The sequence below is a fragment of the Phaethon aethereus genome (assembly GCF_964289735.1).
Source record: "Phaethon aethereus genome assembly, chromosome: Z".
Taxonomy (NCBI): Eukaryota; Metazoa; Chordata; class Aves; order Phaethontiformes; family Phaethontidae; genus Phaethon; species Phaethon aethereus.
Genome location: NC_138577.1, coordinates 55,774,210 through 55,798,374, shown reverse-complemented (window position 1 = coordinate 55,798,374; position 24,165 = coordinate 55,774,210). Strand labels below are relative to the sequence as shown.

At 48.3% G+C, this 24,165-nt stretch overlaps 1 protein-coding gene across 1 annotated transcript in view; it reads left to right on the top strand.

Annotated features, from left to right (window-relative positions):
• Positions 1–22,362: 22,362 nt before the first annotated feature.
• Positions 22,363–24,165, top strand: part of RAD23B (RAD23 homolog B, nucleotide excision repair protein) — a gene marked incomplete at both ends in the record, with an annotated part of 46,558 nt that continues 44,755 nt past the window's right edge. Inside the window, one exon of the mRNA XM_082012952.1 lies at positions 22,363–22,428. Coding sequence (XP_081869078.1) covers positions 22,363–22,428 — 66 coding nt within the window. The remainder of the gene's footprint in view (positions 22,429–24,165) is intronic.

The following is a 24,165-nucleotide window of genomic DNA, read 5'->3' as shown; positions in this document are numbered from 1 at the left end:
GTCACAGAGGCAGGCCAATGTGTACAGTTTGTGCTTCTTTTGTTAGTGGTTTTTTCCCCTCTGTATTTCTTGCATCAGCCAGAAAGTAATGAGGCTTGTCAGAACACATGTGTGCCCTGGGAGAACTGTGTGGTAAGCTCAGAGAGCTCCTGGGCTTGGAGCTGCAGGAAGGAATTAACTGGAGCACGCTGGGTATCAGCACATGTCCTGGAGGCTGGCCTGTCCAAGAGACAGGCAAAGCCTGGAATGGCACCAATATTGACTCAGCTCATTGGGACTCAAAATGTAGCAGTTGGGTGAGTATCTCCAGGTTAGTGACAGGCACAGTCTTTTCCTGTGCAGAAGGTAAGCACACCACTGCTGTCAGGTGAGACCCTAATTGGCTCCAGTACACCTTACAGATGCAAATGTTATTCACTACTGGAAAAACATAAAGGTTAGTTGGATATTGTTCTGGTTCAGGCTGGAAGTTCAGATGTTCCTCACTAAGACCTCAAAAGTCAGGAGACATGCCAAAATGTTTGAGGGAGAGTTTTGAGGACAGAATTTCCTGGAAAGGAGGTACAAATGTTTGCCTTGCTCATTCCATGTGGTAGCACAAAAGTTTTTCAAAATACAGAGATGGATGTACCAAAACAACAAAGTGATAAAGTAAAAATTATTTTCAAGTGGGAGCTATGAAGAAGTTGTCACATCTTGTTCTATAAGGCATAACCTGGTGAGTAGCTGAAGATATCAGAAATTAAAACAAAATTTTATTATTAAGAAAAATTTTTTTTCACTGACCCTGAAACAGAAGGCAATAGCTATTGCCAGAAGCCAAAGGTTGAACGTTGTGAGCAAATCATTCAGAATAAAAATTTCAGTGTTTTGGGGAACAAAACCTCTCTCTTTACAGCATGGGTTCATGAAAGGCAGGTCCTGCTTGACCAACCTGATCTCCTTCTATGACCAGTTGACCCGCCTAGTGGATGAGGGAAAGGCTGTGGATGTTGTCTACCTGGACTTTAGTAAAGCCTTTGACAGCTTCTCCCACAGCATTCTCCTGCAGAAACTGGCAGCTCGTGGCTTAGACATGTTTACTCTTCACTGGGTGAGGAACTGGCTGGATGGCCGAGCCCAGAGAGTTGTGGTGAATGGCGTTAAATCGGCTGGTGGCCGGTCACAAGCAGTGTTCCCCAGGGCTCGGTTCTGGGGCCGGTCTTGTTCAATATCTTTATAGATGATCTAGATGAGGGAATCAAGTGCAGTAAGTTTGCAGATGACACCAAGTTGGGTGGGAGTGTTGATCTGCTGGAGGGTAGGAGGGCTCTGCAGAGGGATCTGGACAGGCTGGATCGATGGGCAGAGGTCAACTGTATGAGGTTTAATAAGGCCAAATGCAGGGTCCTGCACTTCGGCCACAACAACCCCATGCAACACTACAGGCTTGGGGAGGAGTGGCTGGAGAGCTGCCCGGAGGAAAGGGATCTGGGGGTGATGTTGACAGCCGGCTGAACATGAGCCGGCAGTGTGCCCAGGTGGCCAAGAAGGCCAACAGCGTCCTGGCCTGTATCAGAAATAGTGTGGCCAGCAGGAGTAGGGAAGTGATCTTGCCCCTGTACTCGGCACTGGTGAGGCCGCATCTTGAATCCTGTGTTCAGTTTTGGGCCCCTCACTACAAGAAGGACGCTGAGGTGCTGGAGCATGTCCAGAGAAGGGCAACAAAGCTGGTGAAGGGTCTGGAGCACAAGTCTTATGAGGAGCAGCTGAGGGAACTGGGGTTGTTTACTCTGGAGAAGAGGAGGCTGAGGGGAGACCTTATTGCTCTCTACAACTACCTGAAAGGGGGTTGTGGCAACGAGGGTGTTGGTCTCTTCTCCCAAGTAACTAGTGATAGGATGAGAGGAAATGGCCTCAAGTTGCACCAGGGGAGGTTTAGATTGGATATTAGGAAAAATTTCTTCACTGAGAGGGTGGTCAGGCATTGGAACAGGCTGCCCAGGGAGTTGGTGGAGTTGCCATCTCTGGAAGTGTTCAAAAAACATGTGGATGTGGTGCTTCAAGACATGGTTTAGGGAACATGGTGGCGCTGGATTAATGGTTGGACTTGATGGTCTTAAAAGTCCTTTCCAACCTAGTGATTCTGTGATTCTGATTCTGTGATCTACTGTGATCTTAGTGGGGGGCCACAGCACTGGGAGGGGTGCAAGAAAAAGTGAAATAAAACTAAAGCCTGTTGTGGTTTAATCCCAGCCAGCAGCTCAGCACCACACAGCTGCTCACTCACTCCTGCCATGGCGGGATGGGGGACAGAGTCGGAAGAGTAGGAGTGAGAAAACTTCTGATTTGAAATAAAGACAGTTTGATAGGTAAAGCAAAAGCCACACACACAAGCAAAGCAGAACAAGGAATTCATTCACCACTTCCCATCGGCAGGCAAGTGGTCAGCCATCTTCAGGCAAGCAGGGCTCCATCACTCATAATGCTCACTTAGGAAGACAAACACCATCACTCCAAATGTCCGCCCCTTCCTTCTTCTTCCCCCAGCTTTATATGCTAAGCACGATGTCATATGGTATGGAATATCCCTTTGGTGAGTTGGGGTCAGCTGTCCCAGCTGTGTTCTCTCCCAGCTTCTTGTGCACCCACAGCCTGCCCACTGGTGGGTGGTGTAAGAAGCAGAAGAGGCCTTGACATTGTGTGAGCACTGCTCAGCAATAACAAAAACACCCCTGTGTTATCAACACCATTTTCAGCACAAATCCAAAACGTAGCCCCATACTAGCTACTGTAAAGAAAATTAACTCTATCTCAGCCAAAATCAGGATGAGTTATGTATGTGTGTTTATTAAAGTGGTCGCTGGAGATGAAGGACAGACTGCTAATCAGATCACTTGTTTCTCATCCATTGTAATCCTACTCCAGAAACATGAAAAGTTTCATAAAATCATAAGAATTACATAAAGGTCCAGGCTGGAAGGGGACTCCAACCTTCTGTGGAAAACAGTGCCTTAGGTTAGGTTATCCAGGCTCTGTCGAACTCAGTCTTGAATACTTTCATCAAGGGAAAGTCCACCACTTTTCTGGGCTCCCAAGTCTAATTTTTCTCACGGTGTTTTTTTTTTCTTATACCCAGACAGAATTTCCCTTGAAATAGGGGAAGGTGTCCATAGGTGTCCAATTTGTGGAGATGGTTCCTAATTCAAATTTCCTCCACTATTGGTATTTATGTATTGGTTTGTCATTGCTTCTCAATGTAGAGACTTGGATGCTGATCTCACCTGTGATGACTGAGGTGAAGGCGGCACTAGGTACTTTTGCCTTTTCTGTGGGCATTTTTAATTAACCTTCCAGCCCCATTTGGCAGCACACCTACAGCTTCCTTGTGCTTCCACTTGGTAGCATACCATTAACAGCCTTTTTTGCTGTGTTTGACATCTTTTGCTAGTTTGAGCTCTGGATGAGTTTTTGTTTTCCTAAATACATTTCTGCATGCAGGAGCAATATTTCTATATTTCTCTGTGGGAGTCTCATCTTTTCCATCTCTCTTCTATTTCTCTTCTGCATTTGAGCTCATGAGCTCATTGAGCACTCAGTAGCTCACTTTTTAACCAGACTGTTTTGTTGTTATGACTGTTGCTTTTTCTTATGAAGGGTGTGGACTGCTCATATGCTTTGAGAAGGCTGTCTCTGAAATTCCCCCAGTATTCCTGAGGAACTTTGCCCCCAAGGCAATCTCCCATGGGATATCTCCTAACATTTCCATGTGCAAGCTAACATCTCTCTTTCTTGGGTTCAGGGTCTTTATTCTGCTACTTGTCTTCCTCAAGCCCATTAGGACCTTACACTTCATAATTTTACAGTCTTACAATGGTTAACCTAGAATTTACTGCTGTGTAAAGATGCTGTTGATGTTGAAAGAGCTGGTGAGAGTTCGCACTTTTTTATTTTTGGCAAAGAAAAGTTCTTTTTCCAAGGTTTATCCATTAAAAAGTTACTTTTGGAGGGAGAGCTTGCGTGGAGGAAAAGCTCATGTTGCATGCTAGAAGTGATCCCCTTCTCATTTAAGGCAGAGTTTTACTCCCAGGACAGCAGTACTGTGTGCAAGCGTGCCATTGCGTGCCCACGAGCCCTCTGAGCCCTGGACTCTCCACACCTGAAGGACAGAGCTCATCATACACTGTAGGCAAAGCTGCCAAAAAGTCTTCATTATTGCTAAAGAGTAAGTCCAGAAGAGCACCACTCATAGTCAGTGTATGCAGCAATTGCCTTAGGACACACTATGTCCTCAGCACAGAAATGCGGATTGCTTGTACATCACGGTGTTTCTTTCCCAGCAAATATCAGAGTAGCTGAAGGATGGATAGCTGCTTGCACGTCCCACTTCAGTGAACTGCTGATAATCACATTAAGCCTCTTCTGGGAAAGGGATGGTTTCTTTTTCAGAAGGCATGGGAACAGAGTCTGTGCTGGATGTCTGTGCAGGATTTGCTGTGAGTCTGTATGCTATTTCTCTAGTGTGCTGAGGTAGAGAGACAAAGAATTAGTCAGGTGTTTCTGAGACCTGATCATTCAGGTAGACCTAATTCAAATTTATAGCTGCAGGTGAACACCTGAAACTTCAAAACGTGCAGGAGAAAAAGATCCTTTTCACTGACGATGAAGGTAGCAACAGGAGGACTCTGAACTAAAGCTGAAGGAACAGACTAGGCCTTTAATTGTCGTTACTTTGTACAGCTGATATTGAAAGAGACAATGAAAGCTGACTGAACCTTGCCTTCTAAGCTTAGTCATAGCCAAGCTGCACTGCCTCCATGACAAAGAAAGAAGCTGTGGACATCATTAGAATTTGGCTGCAAGCAAGCCTCACCTCTGTTTGACCCTCCCTACCATTTCACTGACTTTGATGATGGCAAAGGAAGAGCCTGCAGCTAAAACGTGCTCACAAACTCAACTTGTTCTCCTGCAGCAGAACTGGCAATCTGGGTATTACCACTTCTTCATTTTGTAAAAACGTGAGCTTTAGGAGATTCATCTGAGCAGGAACTCTGCTGGAACAGTAAAACACGCATTGTTATTCGTATTGCAGCAGCAACTAAGGGCTCAGATGGAGCTCTCTGCCCATTCTCAGATGGTTAAAATTCATGTCCCAGAGAGCTCGCCACCCAGAGCGAGAAGCAGACTGTGGAGTGGTGTTGGAGAGGAGCTGCCCTGCCACAAGGGCTCACACACTTGGGACTCTGAGAGGCTTTCAGACAAGACCGGTGGCCCTGGTCTGGGCCACTTGCCATGAATGCAAGCTGTGAGACCTTGTCCAGCAGCCTGACCCAAAACCCAATTGTGATGAACGTCCCCCACCTGTCATTCCTTCTTTTTCAGAACTGCATGTTCTTCTGAGAATAAATTTTGGCTTCCAGTAGCTAACTACTAAGTGGCACGATCACTTACACTGGTAATTTTCAATGCTTATTAAAATTTTAACACGCAGCATTTCACATTATGTTTTCTACAGTTGTTAGTTTTATTTACTTCAATGGTGGAATATAAATGAAATAAATACATCTGTTAAATTAATAAATAAAAAAATAATTTTTTTTAGAAGAGTCTTTTAAGAATGAGTATTATTCGTCTCCTTGGGAAAGTTATGCAAGTATGCAACCATGTAGATACACATTAAAGGAATATTATTAACACCTGACATACTATTTATTTACTAAGAATGTGATAAATTCTGTCATACTACATATCTGAAAAAAACTTTTTGTTAACCAGCATGGATAGTCTCAGTGAAACAGAATTAAACACAGAGAATTAGAATAAGTATAAAGAGTAGAGTTAAGAATAAATAAAATCAGAATTAATATTAGATGTAATTCTCAACGATGTGGAAAACAATCACAGAGAAAGACACTTGAAATGAAGAATGTAGTATATAGCCTCTGCCCAAAATATAAGCAATACTTCAAGAAATGCTTAATGAGATACATTGATCAGAATGCATGCCACTGAGGCATATAAAAAGTTGTTGATCCAGACACTGATGTTTTATCAACATCAGTAAATGAATTTATAACAGCTAAACAGGGAACAAGAAAAAATGACTTATCCAATGTCTAGGTACAGCTCGAGCAATCTATGATTAAGAAAGTCAGGTAAAATCCCATTGCCAGAAAAGGTAGCTTGCTATCTTATTTATGGGGAAAACGGACTTCACTTCTTAAACTTTTGTTATCTACTTAATTGTTCATTGTTACTGTTAGGTTATCACAAAAAGATAATGAGTACCACAGACAGACTTGTTTAAATAGCATGGATGATTCAATGTTAAGGTTGACTCCAATCAAAGCTGAAGATATTTTACTTTTAAGTCTTCAGCTCTGAAACTGCGGGATGAGCTATAATTGTCTAGCAAAGATTTCATCAGTATGTGAGGATAGATACCTCAATACTTTTTTGCTAAAGGACTATTTGAATTGCATATTTGGCGTTCAGAAAAAAATCTTCTACAAAACATGACTTCCATTGAACTGAAAGAATTATTTTGACTGTCCTCAAATGTAATCTAATATTCCTGTGGTTGACAGTGTTAAAATGATTTTGTTAAAAAGAAAAACAACAGGAAAAAACCCACTAATTTACTACACTTTCTTGTTGTCTTGGCACCCATTAGAAGTGTTTGCTAGGAAAGAAACTGGCACAAGAGACTTTCTATGAAGATTAGTGCATGTGGAATTAGACATAGATAGTCAGCTGTCTTTTACCACCCTGGAAATGAAAGAGCAAATGGATTATATCTGACTTCTTGTAAGAACTGAAGTGATAATTACAAATTTTTTTCTCCTAAATAAGTATAGAAATTGGAGTCAACTAAATAAATGTATGACTGTGGAACTGATTTTATTAGACCATACATAGTCATAATAGGCTTTTTTATTAATGCATATGAGCAGTAGTTTTGAACTGAGTATTCATAAGTTATTGAATGCTGTACATAAACTGGGCTACCACTGTGAAATCGAACATCAGGAAGCAATATGATTTAGAAGGAATATTATTTCAACACATTTGATTAACATCTGCTATGTTACCTATGTGAGTATTCACAATAGCCAGAATACTGCATATATGTGGAGTACAGACATTGGTTTAATAATGAACGTGAGGAATCAGACTCAAACTGAGAAATAAAACATAACCTCACTTAAAGCAGTATAAGATAAATTATTCTTAAATTTACTATAAGTACACTGAAGAAGAAAATTAAAATTTCCAGACTGTTAGGCTGCAGGAAAAGATCACCAACTTTTATATATCTATATCTATATCTATATCTATATCTATATATACACTACCATCATAAGTTTTCTAAGTTAATAGCAAACGAAATTGAAATCTAAAATAATCCTGTTGGCATCATTATATTTTAAATCGAAAATGTAAAAGAAAAAATGAAAGCATCGCTGCAGGATCCGACAGTTTGACGAAGGATGAACTTTTCTGGAGCTTCGATGCCACCTGCTGGATGGGTAAAAAGAATGCAGTGAGCCTGACACATCTACGAGGTACTTCTGCCACATGGAAATCTGAGGATGGGCTGTCCCCAGAACTGCTGGTACTCAACAAGATAGCTTCAGAATCAGGAAACAATTCCTTCCTGGGACTGGGCAGCTCTCCAGGGAATGGAAGAAAGATGAATAAAAGAAGATGTAAAACAGTAAACTGACATCCTGATTCCATGCAAAGATGGAATAACCATTTCAGGAAAGAGGAAAGTGGACACATCACTTTCACATCACACTTCACATCTTTTGAAAAAGTTTCTCCAGCAAGATCCCTTCCAAGACAGAAACCTCTCACTTTGGGCCCTAAACGTCGCAGTTGAGTCTAGTTTTATACAAGAGGACTTACTCTTCAAAGATGAGAAACATAAGAAGAAACTACAACAAAACTACAAGGACAGATGGTTTAAGATCTACATCTTAGTTGTAAACCACAGAAGACTAACAAATCAGACTCCAGGGATAAAAGACTCCTGAAGGATTTCATATCCTTTGAAGACCCACAAGAGTGAGATTTTTAATCTATTTAACTGGACTCCAGGTTTCTGCTCTGCAAGTTTGGACTTTCACGCTGACAAGCTTCAAATACCGTAACATATGGAAAACACTAAGCCTTCTGCGATACTCCCACTTCACAGAGCAAATGGCAATGTCACTTGGGAGAGAAAAATGAGGCAGTGTAATAAGTGAGCAGTAAGATTTGGAAAACTTCTCTGTGAAGTTAGCAATCAGATACTTGAGGAATGTATGTCAAGGCATGACCTAACTACTTTTCCACACCCAATACAGTCAATATTTGCTTATTAAGATTGACAAAATCATCACTTACCATATTAAAATCACATTCTTACCGTAGAGGTGACCAATGATGACTTTTATCATTGTTTTCTGGGGGGAATGCAGGCATGAATCTTCCAGCTAAGTCAATTCATCTCCATTGCCATCCTGGTTGTGGAGCTTTCTGGATTTTTGGATGGTCCTTTGCTCTCTCCTTTTTTGCTAGTTGGAAATTAAGAGTGTCTTCTGCACTGCTGGAAATCTCTGATGAGACCACATTGCTCAAGCCATGGCAACCAGCTGCACCTATCGTGCATGGCTGCTGTGCTGAATAGTTGTGGCTAAAAATTGTTGGGCTTCCATGCCCAGTGCACATATTCTGTCCTGTCTTCTCAGGAAAAAAAAAGTAATTTGCTGCACCTTGAGTGCATTGGGCACATGTATACATGCAAAAGCATGTAATTCACATGAACTGTCTGACTCTGGTGTCTCAGCTGGAAACACGAAAGCTCTGTCTCTTATAAAAAGCACCACACTGCTGAGGGTTATGGGCAATTTTACTCTTCTGCCTCTCAATGTGTAGTGTTATTGATTATGTACTAGTATTCTTCCACTTTCAGCTTCACTCCATTTACCCCATCACCCCTCCACTGCTCCTTTTTATAAATGTGAACATCTATGGAAGCAGAATCCTTTCATTCTCTCCTCTTACAGCAGCCATGCAACAGCAGTGAGCAGGAGAAAGAATAATTTATAACTCCTGATAATTCCTTTAATTTCTCTCCTCAGTGCAGATTAAGTTGGATGGCATGATTTCTCCATTGCATCTCATTGAAGCTTGGTTAAAGGCTGCTTGCTTTTCCTGATCTGATGTTTGCTCTTTATGCTCAACTTGAATGAGTTTATGCTCAGCTTTGCAGTTTTGAAGTCCTTCTCACCTCAAACAAATTATCCCTTTCATGCCTTTTGCACTTCTAATAATCTTATTTGTATGTGACAATTGTAGCAGAAAGTAAGCGTTACTATAACCATCAATATTTGTAACCAGACATGCAAGTGAACACTGCTGAAGTGTGCAGAGATGCAATCAGAAAAACCAAAGCCAAGCCAGGGTTAGCAAGGGATACATGAAAAGCAACAAGAAGGGCTTCTGCTGCTACATAAATAGTAAATCAGGCAAGGGAAGCCTGTGCCTGCTTGCCCAATGGGTTGTGAGGTACAGTAAGAGCAAATGCAGGCAAAGCTGAGGTACTTGGAGCCTTCTTCACCACAGTGTTCACTGACACTGTTCCCAGGCATTTTAACCCAGAGGCAGGGATCAAGGAGCAGAAGAATTTCCACATCAGCAGACATTCCACTCAGGGGTCTCCTGAGAAACCTTGTCCCATACAAGTCCACCAGCCCTGACGGCATTTGTCTGAGGGTGTTGAGCGACCTGGCTGTGAGGCTGCTCTCTGTCACCTTTGAAAGGTTGTGGGGCTTGGGTGAGGCACCAAGGACTAGGGAGTGCCAAATGTTGCACCCCATCTTTACAAAAGGCAAGAGGATGATCTGCGGAACTCCAGGACAGTCGTCCTCACTTCTGTCCCTGGGGAAAAGGAGGGACCGAGCCCTTTCCATAGCCATTCTGGCCATGTGAGAAACCAGCATGGTGGGGATAGCAATGCCAGCTTCGTTGTTAGAAATACCAAGACTATTTCTGTAGTTTTCATACATTTATTGTACTATATCATATCATCATTAGAACTAGACTAATAATGACAGTCTCCTGGTCCCCTTGGGGGCTGGTGGGTGCCCCAGCTCTTGGCCTGCTCCTGGGGCAGCCTCCTACTGGCGGCGGCGGCGTGGCCTCTTGTTTGGCCGTGAAGTGGCCTCTGAGCTGCTGGCCATCCTCTTTGGGGCTCGCCGGGGCCTCCCAGGAGAGCGTTCACTGCCCGCGTGGGCAGTGGAGGGCCCCGGCACAGTCTCCTGCTGCTCTTCTTGCTCCCCGCGGGTGGGAACAGGGGGAGGGGGGGAGCTTCCAGGACCCCCACGAAGGGCAGCCGATGAGGTCCCGGGGAGCTCTTCTGCCTCAGATCTCTCAGGGCTGCTGGAGGAGGCTGGACTAGGGGAAGGAGACCCCCCTTGGGAGGCATCGGGGACAGGGACAGCTGCGGGGCTGCCCTCCCGCTCCTCGGACGCACGGGCATTCCCCAGGTCCACCCGACGTCGGGCCTCCCTGCCGCACCGCTCCACAATGATGTCAATCAGCCGGCGCACAAAGCTGCTTGTGTGCGTGCCCAGGGCAGCCTGCAGCAGCTGGAACAGGGCTTCCTCGTCCAGGCCAAAGAGGTGCAGGCTGGATAGGACGAGGCTCTGTGCTGCGGCTGCTTCCCAGCGGCCAGGCCTGAAGATCAGCCACAGCTGCTGTCGCAGCCAGAGTAGCACAGGCCGGAGCAGAGCCGGGTCCTCTCGGAAGAGGAACGCCCAGGTGTGGGGATGGAGGCTGCCCACAGGAGGCCTGGGCACTGGCCCTGCAGCTGGCGGCCGGGATGCTGCAGGGCGATGGAGACTGTCGGCTGCTGGGTGGACAGGAGCTCCTCCGGCCAGCTGGACAAGAACTGATGATGCCGCAGGTGGTGGGATGACGTGTTCTTCAAAGTCATCATCCCCCCGCACCGAGTGCAAGATGGAAGTCACCCTCCTCTTGCAGAGGGGGCACTCGGGCTTGCTCTCTGCCCACCGCAGGATACACGCATAGCAGAACTGGTGGAGGCACGGAAGTACGTAGCTGGCCTCCTCCCAGCTGTCCAAACAGATGGGGCAGCGGTTCTCCTCCTCTGCGGCCATGGTCTCTCTCCGCTGCGGTGGGCTGGGGGGAGCTGGGGATGACAAGCCGCTCCCTCCCACCAGCGCTGCAGCAGTGGCTGTCACGCTAGAAAGGGAAGAGAGGCCACGGTCATCGGCTGGCCCCGGGGAGGGGTGGAAGAAACGCCCAGGTTCCTCAAGAAGGAAGGCCTCCCAGCTCCCCAGGGTGAAGTGTCCCCTCCCAGCTCACCTCTGCTGCTGCGAGCGTGCCGCCTGCGTGCCCCGGCTGCCTGAACCTGGCAGGGCTGGGGAAAATCCTCTGATGGCTCTGGGGTCAGGCACGGAGAGCTGCAATACACAACTCCCCGAGCACACCACCAACACCAAAGCGCTTGCTCAACACTCCACACGTCACGAACTCGCTCCGTTGGAGTTTGGGCACGAGCCGGCCGGGTGGGCCTCGGCAGCCAAGTATAAGCAGCGAGGGACGCGTGGTCACAATCCCTTGCTTGGGTACATCATAGTCCGTCACTAGGTGACGTCACCGTCCATCGCTCAGGGATGTCACAGTGGGCCATCCTTGCCCATGGCGCTTGCGCTGGGCAGTGCTACGGCCCCAGCACATGCATGTGGGGTTAGCGCAGTGCTACTGCCCACTCCATCCCACCCCTCTCGTCCTGTGCTCAGCATCGCTGTTTCACACCAGTCCCCCAGGCCTCAGCTATGTCTTCCCTGGGCCCCATCAGGTCGCTCTGGCTGGGGAAGGTGTTTCCAGGCACATACGGCGAGAGGCTTCACTCGCTAACACCTCGTGCCTCCCTGGGAGGCTGCAGGACAAAGTCCCACAGGCTCTCCCCACACCCCAGCCCTGCTGGCCAGCCCTCTGGGCTCCCCCGCTTCCTCCCACCCGGGGTCCTAGGCAGCATTGGGCTTGCTCTTGTGCATCTTCTCCTGTCTTTGTTCCCTAGCCAGGGGGCACAAGGCTGATCCCCTCTGCTCAGCACCCAGCAGGCCTCATCCAGTCACTATGTCATGTTTGGGGTCCCCGACAGGAGATACACTGACAAACCAGAGAGGCTCAGGGGAGCCCAATGGGACTGTGGGACTGAAGTACTTGCCCTGACAGGAGGGTCCGTGTGACTGGGGCTGGTTCAGTATGAAGCAGAGAAGGTTTTGGGGTACCTCACAGCACACCCCCGTGCCTATGGGTATGGGATGAAGGGGATGGGGACAGGCTTTTCCCATTGGTGCCTGCCAGGATGGCAAGAGACAGTGACTTCAGCTGAAACTGGAGAGGTTCAGCATGGTTAGAAGGGGAAAAAAATGAGAATAATTAAGCACTGTAGCAGGAGCTGGAGAGGCTGTGGCATCTCTCTCCTCAGATGTGTTCAAAGTCTGGCTGGACAAAGCTCTGAGCACCAGGGTCTGAATTCATTCTTGACCCCACTCCAAAGAGAAGTTTGGGCTAGAAGCTACCCATGTCCCTGCAATTTACAGTGCTTCTGTGGTCTCTGTGACCTAGGAGTTAGTATTGTTTTACAGACAGTTTTAAGTGGACAGAGTAGCTACACATACAAGTGAATTCCTGATGAATCCAGCGGGCTCACACTCTCCAGCTGTCAAGTTGTGCATATGCTAGGAAAGCAATGTACTGCAGCAGCTACATTACTCCACAGCAGATGGCCTGTTCCAGCTATGAACACTGTGACAGAGGCCTCAGAGCATAGCATATTGTTCTCTTTTATCTGGCAGTCAGGATAAAAAACAAGGTGTTGGAAAGTGCACGCTCAAAATCAAGTAATGCATAAATCCATAGTAAGGTCTCTGTAGAAAGATCTGTTTTGATGTCTAATTCCTCACACCATGCTGGAGAAGATTAGTCTGTGTGTGGGGCAGTACAATTGAGGCCAAATTTCTTTAAATGAGTTTTAACTGCATTTTGATTAAATTAAAATACTTTCAGATAACCACAGTGATGACTGTAATATAATTAATGACTCATACAAAAATAAACGGATCTAATTTATTCATAGTAGGCCCAGTTAGACCTGTAGGTTTTGATTCATTATTTTTGCAGATAAATATTATTCTTGGAATCAATGTTTCAGATTAATTGCTGCCAACTTCTGATGTAATTTCCCTAGAAGCTTTTCCTAGTGCACTCAGCAATCCATTCTGCAACTGCTCAGTCCAGCCCTGAAGTTGGGAAGACCCTCACTGTGACACTGTCAAATCGCAGAAATAGCAATGCCCTTTCTTGGCTGACTGCATTATTTGCCATTCTAACGTCTCATGCAATAATTGGCCTTGATGTGGAAATATTCAGAGGTCTGGCCTTTACATAGCAGCTCTGCAGAACTACAGGAGGCCAATATGCAGCTTCCGGCTTCCATTTGTGCTTGTTACTACAGCACAAGCAGGGACGAACACACGACAGAAGCTCAAACAAAGCCTAAATATTAAAATAGTTGGCAAAGAGTCTGCGCTCTGAAACACCATAAAATCCCCCTACAGCAACAACAGCCTTTCCTGCTAACAGACCCAGCCACCAGATAACTGTCCTCTGAGACACACATTGGCAACTGTCAAACCCAAATAATTTTTATGCCCTTCCCTTTCAACTGTCTAGCACTCCAAAGAAACCAGTGATTAAATAATGAAACTTTTCACAGATAAGATTTGTGCATTTCCAAAGAAACTCTATTGAAGCACACAGAATTCAATACCTTCCTCTCCTCCTCACTGACAAGTAGTCTTTATGCATACACAGATTTAGAGAGTTTAATTCCAATGCCCAGTCAATAGTCTCTTCTGGGCATTGACACTGATGGGCTAAGCTTCCAGAGTCACTAGCCATGATTTTTACAAGCCTGGAAGATGACCTCTGCTTTAAAATGCTTTGGGCAACGTGCAGTATGCAGCCTGGTCTTCAACTGCAAGCTCCCATACAGCCTTTCTTGGCAAACCTCAAACCTTGCAGTAGCAAAATGACACTGACAGGACTGCAAAAGAGCCTATACACAAACAAAAACATGTGTGAAGGGACTAGGTTCCAACTGCAGGCACAGAGCTGGCGTGAAGCTGGACTGTCAGAAGCAATGCTCTAGGAATAGCTCTCAGAGGCAGCATGCCTTGCAGCCACTCCCCAAATTGAGATTCCTCTCCCTACCCCTTGTCCCTTACTTCCTTAATAAATGGGGTAAAATGAATTAACAGTGATTTCAAATTAGGAAGTTCATGTACTTACTCTAGTTACTGCACCTAAACATAGGGGCAAAAGAAATGAAATCAAAGGTTTTGCTACTGAATGAGAAAATTCATGATCTATTTAAGGAAAACTTGAAGATTAGAGTCAGCTGAGAAATCCTTTGTGGGTTTCCTTATGCCTGGTACTGATTTTACAGATGGGAAGTACCATCTAGATATTCCTAATACAACACCCACATAATTATTGTAATAAATATATAAGCCTGTCAAGATGATTGTCTAATGCACTTGCCATGCTGTTATTTTATAGTGAATTCCCAGTATTCCTGGCAGCTGAGTTCCAAGAAAGTTTTTACAAAAGGCAAGAGGAAGATCTGCGGAACTCCAGGACAGCCGTCCTCACTTCTGTCCCTGGGGAAAAGGAGGGACCGAGCCCTTTCCATAGCCATTTCTGGCCATGTGAGAAACCAGCATGGTGGGGATAGCAATGCCAGCTTCGTTGTTAGAAATACCAAGACTATTTCTGTAGTTTTCATACATTTATTGTACTATATCATATCATCATTAGAACTAGACTAATAATGACAGTCTCCTGGTCCCCTTGGGGGCTGGTGGGTGCCCCAGCTCTTGGCCTGCTCCTGGGGCAGCCTCCTACTGGCGGCGGCGGCGTGGCCTCTTGTTTGGCCGTGAAGTGGCCTCTGAGCTGCTGGCCATCCTCTTTGGGGCTCGCCGGGGCCTCCCAGGAGAGCGTTCACTGCCCGCGTGGGCAGTGGAGGGCCCCGGCACAGTCTCCTGCTGCTCTTCTTGCTCCCCGCGGGTGGGAACAGGGGGAGGGGGGGAGCTTCCAGGACCCCCACGAAGGGCAGCCGATGAGGTCCCGGGGAGCTCTTCTGCCTCAGATCTCTCAGGGCTGCTGGAGGAGGCTGGACTAGGGGAAGGAGACCCCCCTTGGGAGGCATCGGGGACAGGGACAGCTGCGGGGCTGCCCTCCCGCTCCTCGGACGCACGGGCATTCCCCAGGTCCACCCGACGTCGGGCCTCCCTGCCGCACCGCTCCACAATGATGTCAATCAGCCGGCGCACAAAGCTGCTTGTGTGCGTGCCCAGGGCAGCCTGCAGCAGCTGGAACAGGGCTTCCTCGTCCAGGCCAAAGAGGTGCAGGCTGGATAGGACGAGGCTCTGTGCTGCGGCTGCTTCCCAGCGGCCAGGCCTGAAGATCAGCCACAGCTGCTGTCGCAGCCAGAGTAGCACAGGCCGGAGCAGAGCCGGGTCCTCTCGGAAGAGGAACGCCCAGGTGTGGGGATGGAGGCTGCCCACAGGAGGCCTGGGCACTGGCCCTGCAGCTGGCGGCCGGGATGCTGCAGGGCGATGGAGACTGTCGGCTGCTGGGTGGACAGGAGCTCCTCCGGCCAGCTGGACAAGAACTGATGATGCCGCAGGTGGTGGGATGACGTGTTCTTCAAAGTCATCATCCCCCCGCACCGAGTGCAAGATGGAAGTCACCCTCCTCTTGCAGAGGGGGCACTCGGGCTTGCTCTCTGCCCACCGCAGGATACACGCATAGCAGAACTGGTGGAGGCACGGAAGTACGTAGCTGGCCTCCTCCCAGCTGTCCAAACAGATGGGGCAGCGGTTCTCCTCCTCTGCGGCCATGGTCTCTCTCCGCTGCGGTGGGCTGGGGGGAGCTGGGGATGACAAGCCGCTCCCTCCCACCAGCGCTGCAGCAGTGGCTGTCACGCTAGAAAGGGAAGAGAGGCCACGGTCATCGGCTGGCCCCGGGGAGGGGTGGAAGAAACGCCCAGGTTCCTCAAGAAGGAAGGCCTCCCAGCTCCCCAGGGTGACGTGTCCCCTCCCAGCTCACCTCTGCTGCTGCGAGCGTGCCGCCTGCGTGCCCCGGCTGCCTGAACCTGGCAGGGCTGGGGAAAATCCTCTGATGGCTCTGGGGTCAGGCACGGAGAGCTGCAATACACAACTCCCCGAGCACACCACCAGCACCAAAGCGCTTGCTCAACACTCCACACGTCACGAACTCGCTCCGTTGGAGTTTGGGCACGAGCCGGCCGGGTGGGCCTCGGCAGCCAAGTATAAGCAGCGAGGGACGCGTGGTCACAATCCCTTGCTTGGGTACATCATAGTCCGTCACTAGGTGACGTCACCGTCCATCGCTCAGGGATGTCACAGTGGGCCATCCTTGCCCATGGCGCTTGCGCTGGGCAGTGCTACGGCCCCAGCACATGCATGTGGGGTTAGCGCAGTGCTACTGCCCACTCCATCCCACCCCTCTCGTCCTGTGCTCAGCATCGCTGTTTCACACCAGTCCCCCAGGCCTCAGCTATGTCTTCCCTGGGCCCCATCAGGTCGCTCTGGCTGGGGAAGGTGTTTCCAGGCACATACGGCGAGAGGCTTCACTCGCTAACACCTCGTGCCTCCCTGGGAGGCTGCAGGACAAAGTCCCACAGGCTCTCCCCACACCCCAGCCCTGCTGGCCAGCCCTCTGGGCTCCCCCGCTTCCTCCCACCCGGGGTCCTAGGCAGCATTGGGCTTGCTCTTGTGCATCTTCTCCTGTCTTTGTTCCCTAGCCAGGGGGCACAAGGCTGATCCCCTCTGCTCAGCACCCAGCAGGCCTCATCCAGTCACTATGTCATGTTTGGGGTCCCCGACAGGAGATACACTGACAAACCAGAGAGGCTCAGGGGAGCCCAATGGGACTGTGGGACTGAAGTACTTGCCCTGACAGGAGGGTCCGTGTGACTGGGGCTGGTTCAGTATGAAGCAGAGAAGGTTTTGGGGTACCTCACAGCACACCCCCGTGCCTATGGGTATGGGATGAAGGGGATGGGGACAGGCTTTTCCCATTGGTGCCTGCCAGGATGGCAAGAGACAGTGACTTCAGCTGAAACTGGAGAGGTTCAGCATGGTTAGAAGGGGAAAAAGGTCCTAGCATACCTCACACTAATTCATGCCCATTTAATGTCAACAGCTAGTGGAAAATGCCTGCTTTCGAAAGATTTTTCTGCGATAGGTCATTCATTGTGAAAGGTGTAAATGCTGCCTTTCATTAATGGTAAGGAGGGAGCTCTTCATGTTACCACCTGCCTAGATTTCCCTCACTTCTCCATTACCAGCATGTGCTCCAAACACCCTCCAGACTGTGCTGCCCTTCTCGAGTCCTTCTAGACATCTATCTAAGTAACAGATCTTTCTAGCCACCATCACAAGCTCAAAATCTTGCCTCTTCCATATCTCTGCTGCTGCTCATCTGCCGGTATCCAGCCTCACAGGCATCCACCTGGAGCATGGCCCTTGGCATACCTCCCCCCTGTTCAGCATAGCCAATACTAGCTGCTTTCTCCACCTTCAGGGCCTTACGCAGGCCATGCTACCATTCCTGTCGCTTTCTCACTTGATTTTGAAAAGTCAGCCATCACTTCCAAAAGGTCTGACACTTAACTTCTGCTATGAATGGGCTGCTTTCTTGGAAGCATTCCTTGCTTCCTTAGATTGTCAGTTCTTTGGGTGAGAACCACCTTCACATTCTTTATCTGCCATCAGTCCTAGTATCTGTGTAGGACTTGTAAAAATTACAGTAATGCTAATAATGATTGGCAGCCTTAACAACATACAGGCATCTAAGACAGTGGGATGACCCAAGCAACAGTGTGTAACGGCAAGTTGCTGCAGAGATTGAATGCACTGACTTACCATGAGCACTGATCGATACAAGTATTTGCCTTGATGTTTGCCAGAGAAACTGCAGAGCCTTTTACGAAGAGTAACTAGGCAAACTGTAGTAACACGCAATACGGAATTTTTTGGTAGTTGAAGAGGTGAAATCTGAGGTGAAAACACACAGACATGTAAACACTGATCTTGTTACGGCACAGCCCTGGACAATGCTGTTGGGTCTAAGGGTCTTTAACGGTCTGGGTCCTTGAAGCCAGGAGTATGCTTACAGCTTTGAACTGATATGAGTGGTAAGAAAATTCAGTCAGTGGTGAGATCTTATCCTAAGATGTTTGACTCTCTAAGCAGAGTCATAGCCTTAGGCCTCTGCCTGATGGACTTACCGCAGTGTGAGGCTTTGAGGGTGTTACTTTCCCAGGTTGTCAGGCATACTATCCTGCTGCTCAACACTTTTCTTGCTTAGCTTCTTCCTCTTTTAGTCTATATGAAACAGTTTTTCTCAGGTGTCAAGGCTATACTTCTTCCATGACTAGCCACTGACTACTAGTGAATTTTTTATAGCCTTGGGGATGCTCTTTTAGCCCACAGTCATGTTTTCAAGGTCTTTGCTACTACCTTATAGTCGAATTGCACATCGTAACACAAGACACTGTTACAAAGCTTCTTTTCACAAAGTAAGTTCTCACAACAAGCACAACAGACCTTGGTCCTCTGGCCTTACAAAGTTAGCATAATGACTGTGGTCTGTTACCAACAACCACAAAACTGCTTTTACTGGGCCACCATCACCTGAAAGTATCATGTCCTTGCATATTCATTGTAAATAAGCAGGCTTGCTCAGGCCTGTTTACCGTCTCAGCTGTCAGGTTCTCCTTCCATTACATCTATTTAGGGTGAGAGACCTAGGAGGTCATTGACACCGGCTGCTAGCTACTGGGGGCTTCCACACCCTGATAAACTACTAGCACGACCCTAAGCTTTGGATAACTCTTTCAGACAGAAAGGGGATAGCACTGACTCATGCCCCCATCTCTGTCATTTAAATGTGCACATCTTTCCAACTTTCAGAAGCATTGGGATTATGTAACGAAACCTGACTGCAGGGAAAGGTGTACTGGAGGCACAAATGCCTTCCAGTTATCTTCCCTACCACGTTGTGGTTTCACTGTGTTTTTCTCCCCCTCTGCAAGAGCCAGCTGTAATTAACAGCTTTGCCTAGTACATTCTAAGACATGAACACATACACCTCCATTTGGGAGACAACAGTTACTGGGGAATCATGGACAACCGAAAAGAGCCAAGCAGGACAAAGCCATGGTGGCATGAAGTTGGAGTAACTGCACCAGGGAGATCAAGTTACTTGGAAACAAAAATCCAGGAGTTCTGAAAAACAAAAAGTAATTGCTGTATCCATTTTTCATCAAAATTGCTTTCTAACTTTTGGACTTCATTTCACAACTCTTTCAAAACAACGTAAGTTTTTCTGTTTGCATCGAAGAGGTTTGTGCGCCCAATGAGTCAGCATACAACCTGTTGTAAATGAAGTTGTTAAGTGTGATACTCCAGTCTGAACACAGGGCAATTATCCAAAATACTTCAGACACAAAATGAAAAAAACCCAAGCACTGGCTGTCAAGGAGAAGCACTATGAAGATGAAACACAAGAGTACTCTGGGAAAAAAACAAGAAGCCTCAATTCTGCAGCTGATGGGAAGCTGTCTGAAGGAAGAGCTGGAAAGTCAAGCTCTGCCATAACCTATTTTATGGACCTGAAGGGGCTGATCTAGAGTAAACACCAAGAACTTATTTATTTAATTTAGGCCCCATACAGTGAGTCATCCTATACCACTCAGCAGGGGGAAAAAAAACAGTTATTTTTTTGTTTTCTCATTCCATTTGCTGAAAGTTCAAATAAATGGTCAGGAAAAACTTCATCCTTAGCAGTTCACAGCCTGTGCAGTGATTCCCAGTTACAATGAGGCTCTTACAAGCCCTCACAGCAGAGCTAAACAGCCACCATGTAAATGAACCCTTGCCCTGCCACAAACTGGTCAGAACTGTTTCATATTATAACCAGCAACCACAAAAATCAGAATAAGAGTAGTCTACATTTAACATACTCTGAGAAGAAAAGAGTAGTGAAATCAACACAACCTCTCAGCACGAGATACTTTAATTTGCATGTGAAGCTCAGCACTTACATATGCTGGACTGATGACTGAAAAGTTAAAAAAAATCCCTTTTATTTTATCTGCAAAGTACAGAATTAGATCTGGTATCAGGCAATAGTGAAAGTGAACAAGTGGCATATTTTAAATTGTAACCACCCATGCAAAAAATAGCAAGGCATGAGATAAAATATCACTTTTTTTTTTTAATGGCTCTCCAAGCAAGGCAAACTAGTTATTCTGTGCTGCCAAGAATGCTGTATTCCTACTAGCAACAGTCAGCAGTTTCTTTTTGGTTGTGAAAGCCCTAAGAGGCTTTGGCTGTCTAGCAGCTGTGTGTCAGAACCTGAGGTGGATGATGACAGAAGCAGCACCACCAGCTGTGTGTGCAACACATGTACACATTCATACACTCCTGCAGGGAGAGGTGTCTCCCACTTTCCCTTTGTATTGCAATGCAGCCTGCTGGCCTCTGCTCCACTGCGCTGCTGGTAAGAAATTACTATTAAGTCAAAATTACTGTAATAATGACTTAAAAAATGTTTTTCCTTTCGAACATTATGTTGACAATGTGGCAGAGTAGAACTTCTCACATTATTAAGAAATTTGGGGTTTAATTATATTACAGTGTTAAGTCAGCCTAACATCAGCATCCTATTTTGCAGAAAGACAGCCTTGGTTACAAAGAAAATGCACTGGGAGATCCCACACCTACTAATGGAAAAGGTTATAAGGAGCTGGGGCAGAGGTCTCTCTTACCATTATAGCTGGCTCAACTTTAAAGGTTCTTTGTAGCAGGGCTCTCTCTACACTGCCTAATCAGTACCTGGGGAAACAGAGGTTAATACCTCATCGAAGGCAAGCACTAACTATTGAAGTCAGCACTGGCAGAATTGAGGCATTACACTGTCCCATCCACTGCACCAGTTTCTGTGATAAGCAAGTAATGTTCCAGGCTCCCTATTTATATGCACGGGACCGAAGCAAGGTGGAAATGATAATGCAGAAAAGATCGTACAGACTTTAGGAAGAGCAGACAAACAACTTATAAATGTTAGTTATAAAGCTTGGGATGACTATGGCAAAGAATTAGCCTAAACCTTTGCAATATGTGCATCGTAAGACTTGTCACGATATTGAAATTATATTTGGTCTTCGAGAAGCTTGTCCTAGGTATAGCAATACGTTGCTGTCAATTTCTTGGGAGGGAAGTCTTTCACCGTGTTCAACAGGAGATTTGCTATGGTGACAGTAAGCTTCTTTCCTGACATGTCAGTTGAGGCCTCCACACATCAGTCGATGCTGCTAACAAACTGCGCCCACATTGAACGGGCCCACTGACTTACAGCATCACTGTGAGAAGAGACCGGGAAGGAAACATTACTACCCACTGTGCATACACAGGCTGAGAGCAATCTGCGCCCTTCAGCGTGGTGAGGCAAGGAGGTGGCTCACTCCATGGCAGTCACCTCACAAGATGACACGTGCCAGCGAGGAGACGCAGAACGACCCCAGCTCCCAGCCACTGCCCAGCGTCAAGGAACCAGCACCAGCCACAGCCACCCTGCAGGCGAATGATGCAGCCTTCAGGTCCCCTTGCCTCCTATAAACACGTATGTGTGTATCAATAAACGTCTAACAATAACGTATAAGCGGTGTATATACGTACACACATACAACCGCCCTCCCCCTTCACGCACGCCCCTCCCTCAGCCCCGCTCAGCGCCGCGCTCCCCGCCCGCCAGACGCGCCTGCGCAGAGAGGCCACAGCCCGCCGCCCGGCTCCCCGCGCCTGCGCATTACTAGCGCCTCAGGTGGCACCGCGGGCACGAGGCGGCCGCGGCGCTGACGAGGCGGCGGCGGGCAGACCAGTGGGCGCCACCCAGCCTGGGCGACCGCGCGTGCGCATCCGCACCTCCCCCTCCCCCCCCGCCCGCCTTCCCCACAGGCTGTTGGCGGGCGGGAGAGGAGCGGCGAGCCCGCGCAGGGGCACTCCGCCTGCCCTGCCCCCTCCCGCCGAGCGGCGGCGCGCACCCGCCGGCCCGGCCCGGCCCCGCCCCACTTGCCGCCGCGCGGCAGAGGGCGAGCCGTTGCTCCTCCTCCTCCTCCCCCGTCTCCTCTTCCCCGCTTGTCCCGCTGCGCTGCGGGGGTCGTGGAGGAAGGAGCGCGAGTGCGACGGCCGGCCTGCCGCCGCCGCCATGCAGATCACGCTGAAAACGCTGCAGCAGCAGACCTTCCGGATCGACATCGACCCCGAGGAGACGGTGCGGGCCACGGGTGGGAGTGGTCACGGCCGTGGGGAGAGCTGGGGAGTGGGGAGGCCGTGCCCTGTCCGCGGGGTGGGGTGCGAGGTGGGGAAGGGGGGAGGACGGACCCCTCTGCTGGGGAAGGAGTTGCCGGAGCCCCCTGCGAGGCGCTGGGGCTGTGTGGGGGTGATGTGGTTACTCTGGGAGGAGTTTGGGGGTGCGGGGCGAGACGGGGCAGGCCGGGGTGGGGGTGAGCGCCACCATCGGGGAGAGGAGCGGGGCGCTTCGGCGGGGGGGGGGCGGGCGTGATGCGGACCCCTCTGCGGCGGGGGGGGGAGCGGGCGGGGGGACACACACCCCTTTTCCTCGGGGTGCAGAGAGGTCACCTGCTGGGTGATAGTGACTGGAGGGAAGGGGCAGTTGTGGCCAGCCCCCCATTCGGAGGGCTTTCCTCGTTGTTTTGGAGAGGAATGCCCAGGAGGTGGAAGGCAGTGTCGCTCACGCCGTACTCTGGAGGAGAGGATCGAGAGGACTGTCGGAAACTAAAGTTTCTCCTTTGAGGAATATATACGTGCCCACACCCGTGGATTAGCGGGTGACGGGCCAAAGTAGTACTCTCTGCTGTTTTATGCAGTGCTGGGAGTGGGTCGGTACCCCGGGGCGGGATGGTAGTGCGGCAGAAGGAGAAACGAGGTTCTTGCTCTCTACGGATTCCCGCCTAGAAAAGACATGTCGGGAGAGTTGTAGAGGTCTTCCCTTGCAGGAGCGTGTACTGGAGAGGAGCTTGTAGGCGTTTGCTCTTAGATGCGTCCCTATCCGCTTAGGCAAGTGTGCGGTGCGTTTGATGACGGTGGGTGATTGCGGGGAGGCTTTGTTGTTTTGCCTACAGCGTGAGCTGCAATGATTAATCTGCGTTTACGAGTGGAGGGCGTGCCTGTGAGATGCTGCTAACCGCTGTAGGGTGAGTGTTGGTGTCTCCTGCAGAACTGGCATTCGGGTGTGCAGTGAGGTCTATGATAGAGTTAGCCTCGTTGGCAGGTTGCAGTGAATGTCTACCTCTGTACTTACAAGACTGGGAAGGGGGAAAAGAGGACGAGTTTTGGTTGCAGGTGAGTGTTTTCTCTTGGCACGTGGGAGTCTGCTGAAGAATCCTGAGGGAAATACAGTGATCTGAGGTGAGAGGAAGGGCCTTAAGTGAGTTTGCAGGGTTGGAAGTTGCCTTGTCACTTGCCTGAGCATGGATGGTTGCCTCTGCTAGCCCAAGCTTCCTTGTGGCCTTCTTTTGAAAGATTTGCGGGGTTTAGCGTCTGAAGGTATGTCTGCAGCAGCCTTTCGTGTGACATCTGGGCAGTGAAACTCTGAGAACTATGGAAAACTGCGTCTGCTCTTACAATGTCTGTTGGTTTACCCTCTTCCACCTCCATCTTAAGAAAAAATAAAGGACGACACTTAACGTCAGACTAACAGCTCATTTGGTTGAACAAAGGGAGATGGCAAGTGTCTAGCTGAAGCATGTTAGAAATCTTCAAGGATTTAAAACATTAGACTTTACCTGTTACTGAGAAAAAATTATCTTTTCATTTTTTTCCTGTTCTCTGTATTCAGTAAGGTCCTGGGAAATAAAAGCAAGGAGAGGACTGAAGGAATGTTGCCAGTCAAAACCCTCACCAGTTTATGAGACAGCAAAATGCATTAGCTAGGAGTTGGATTATGGGAAATTAGACTGTACTCTCTGTTTATAAATGTAGTTGCTAC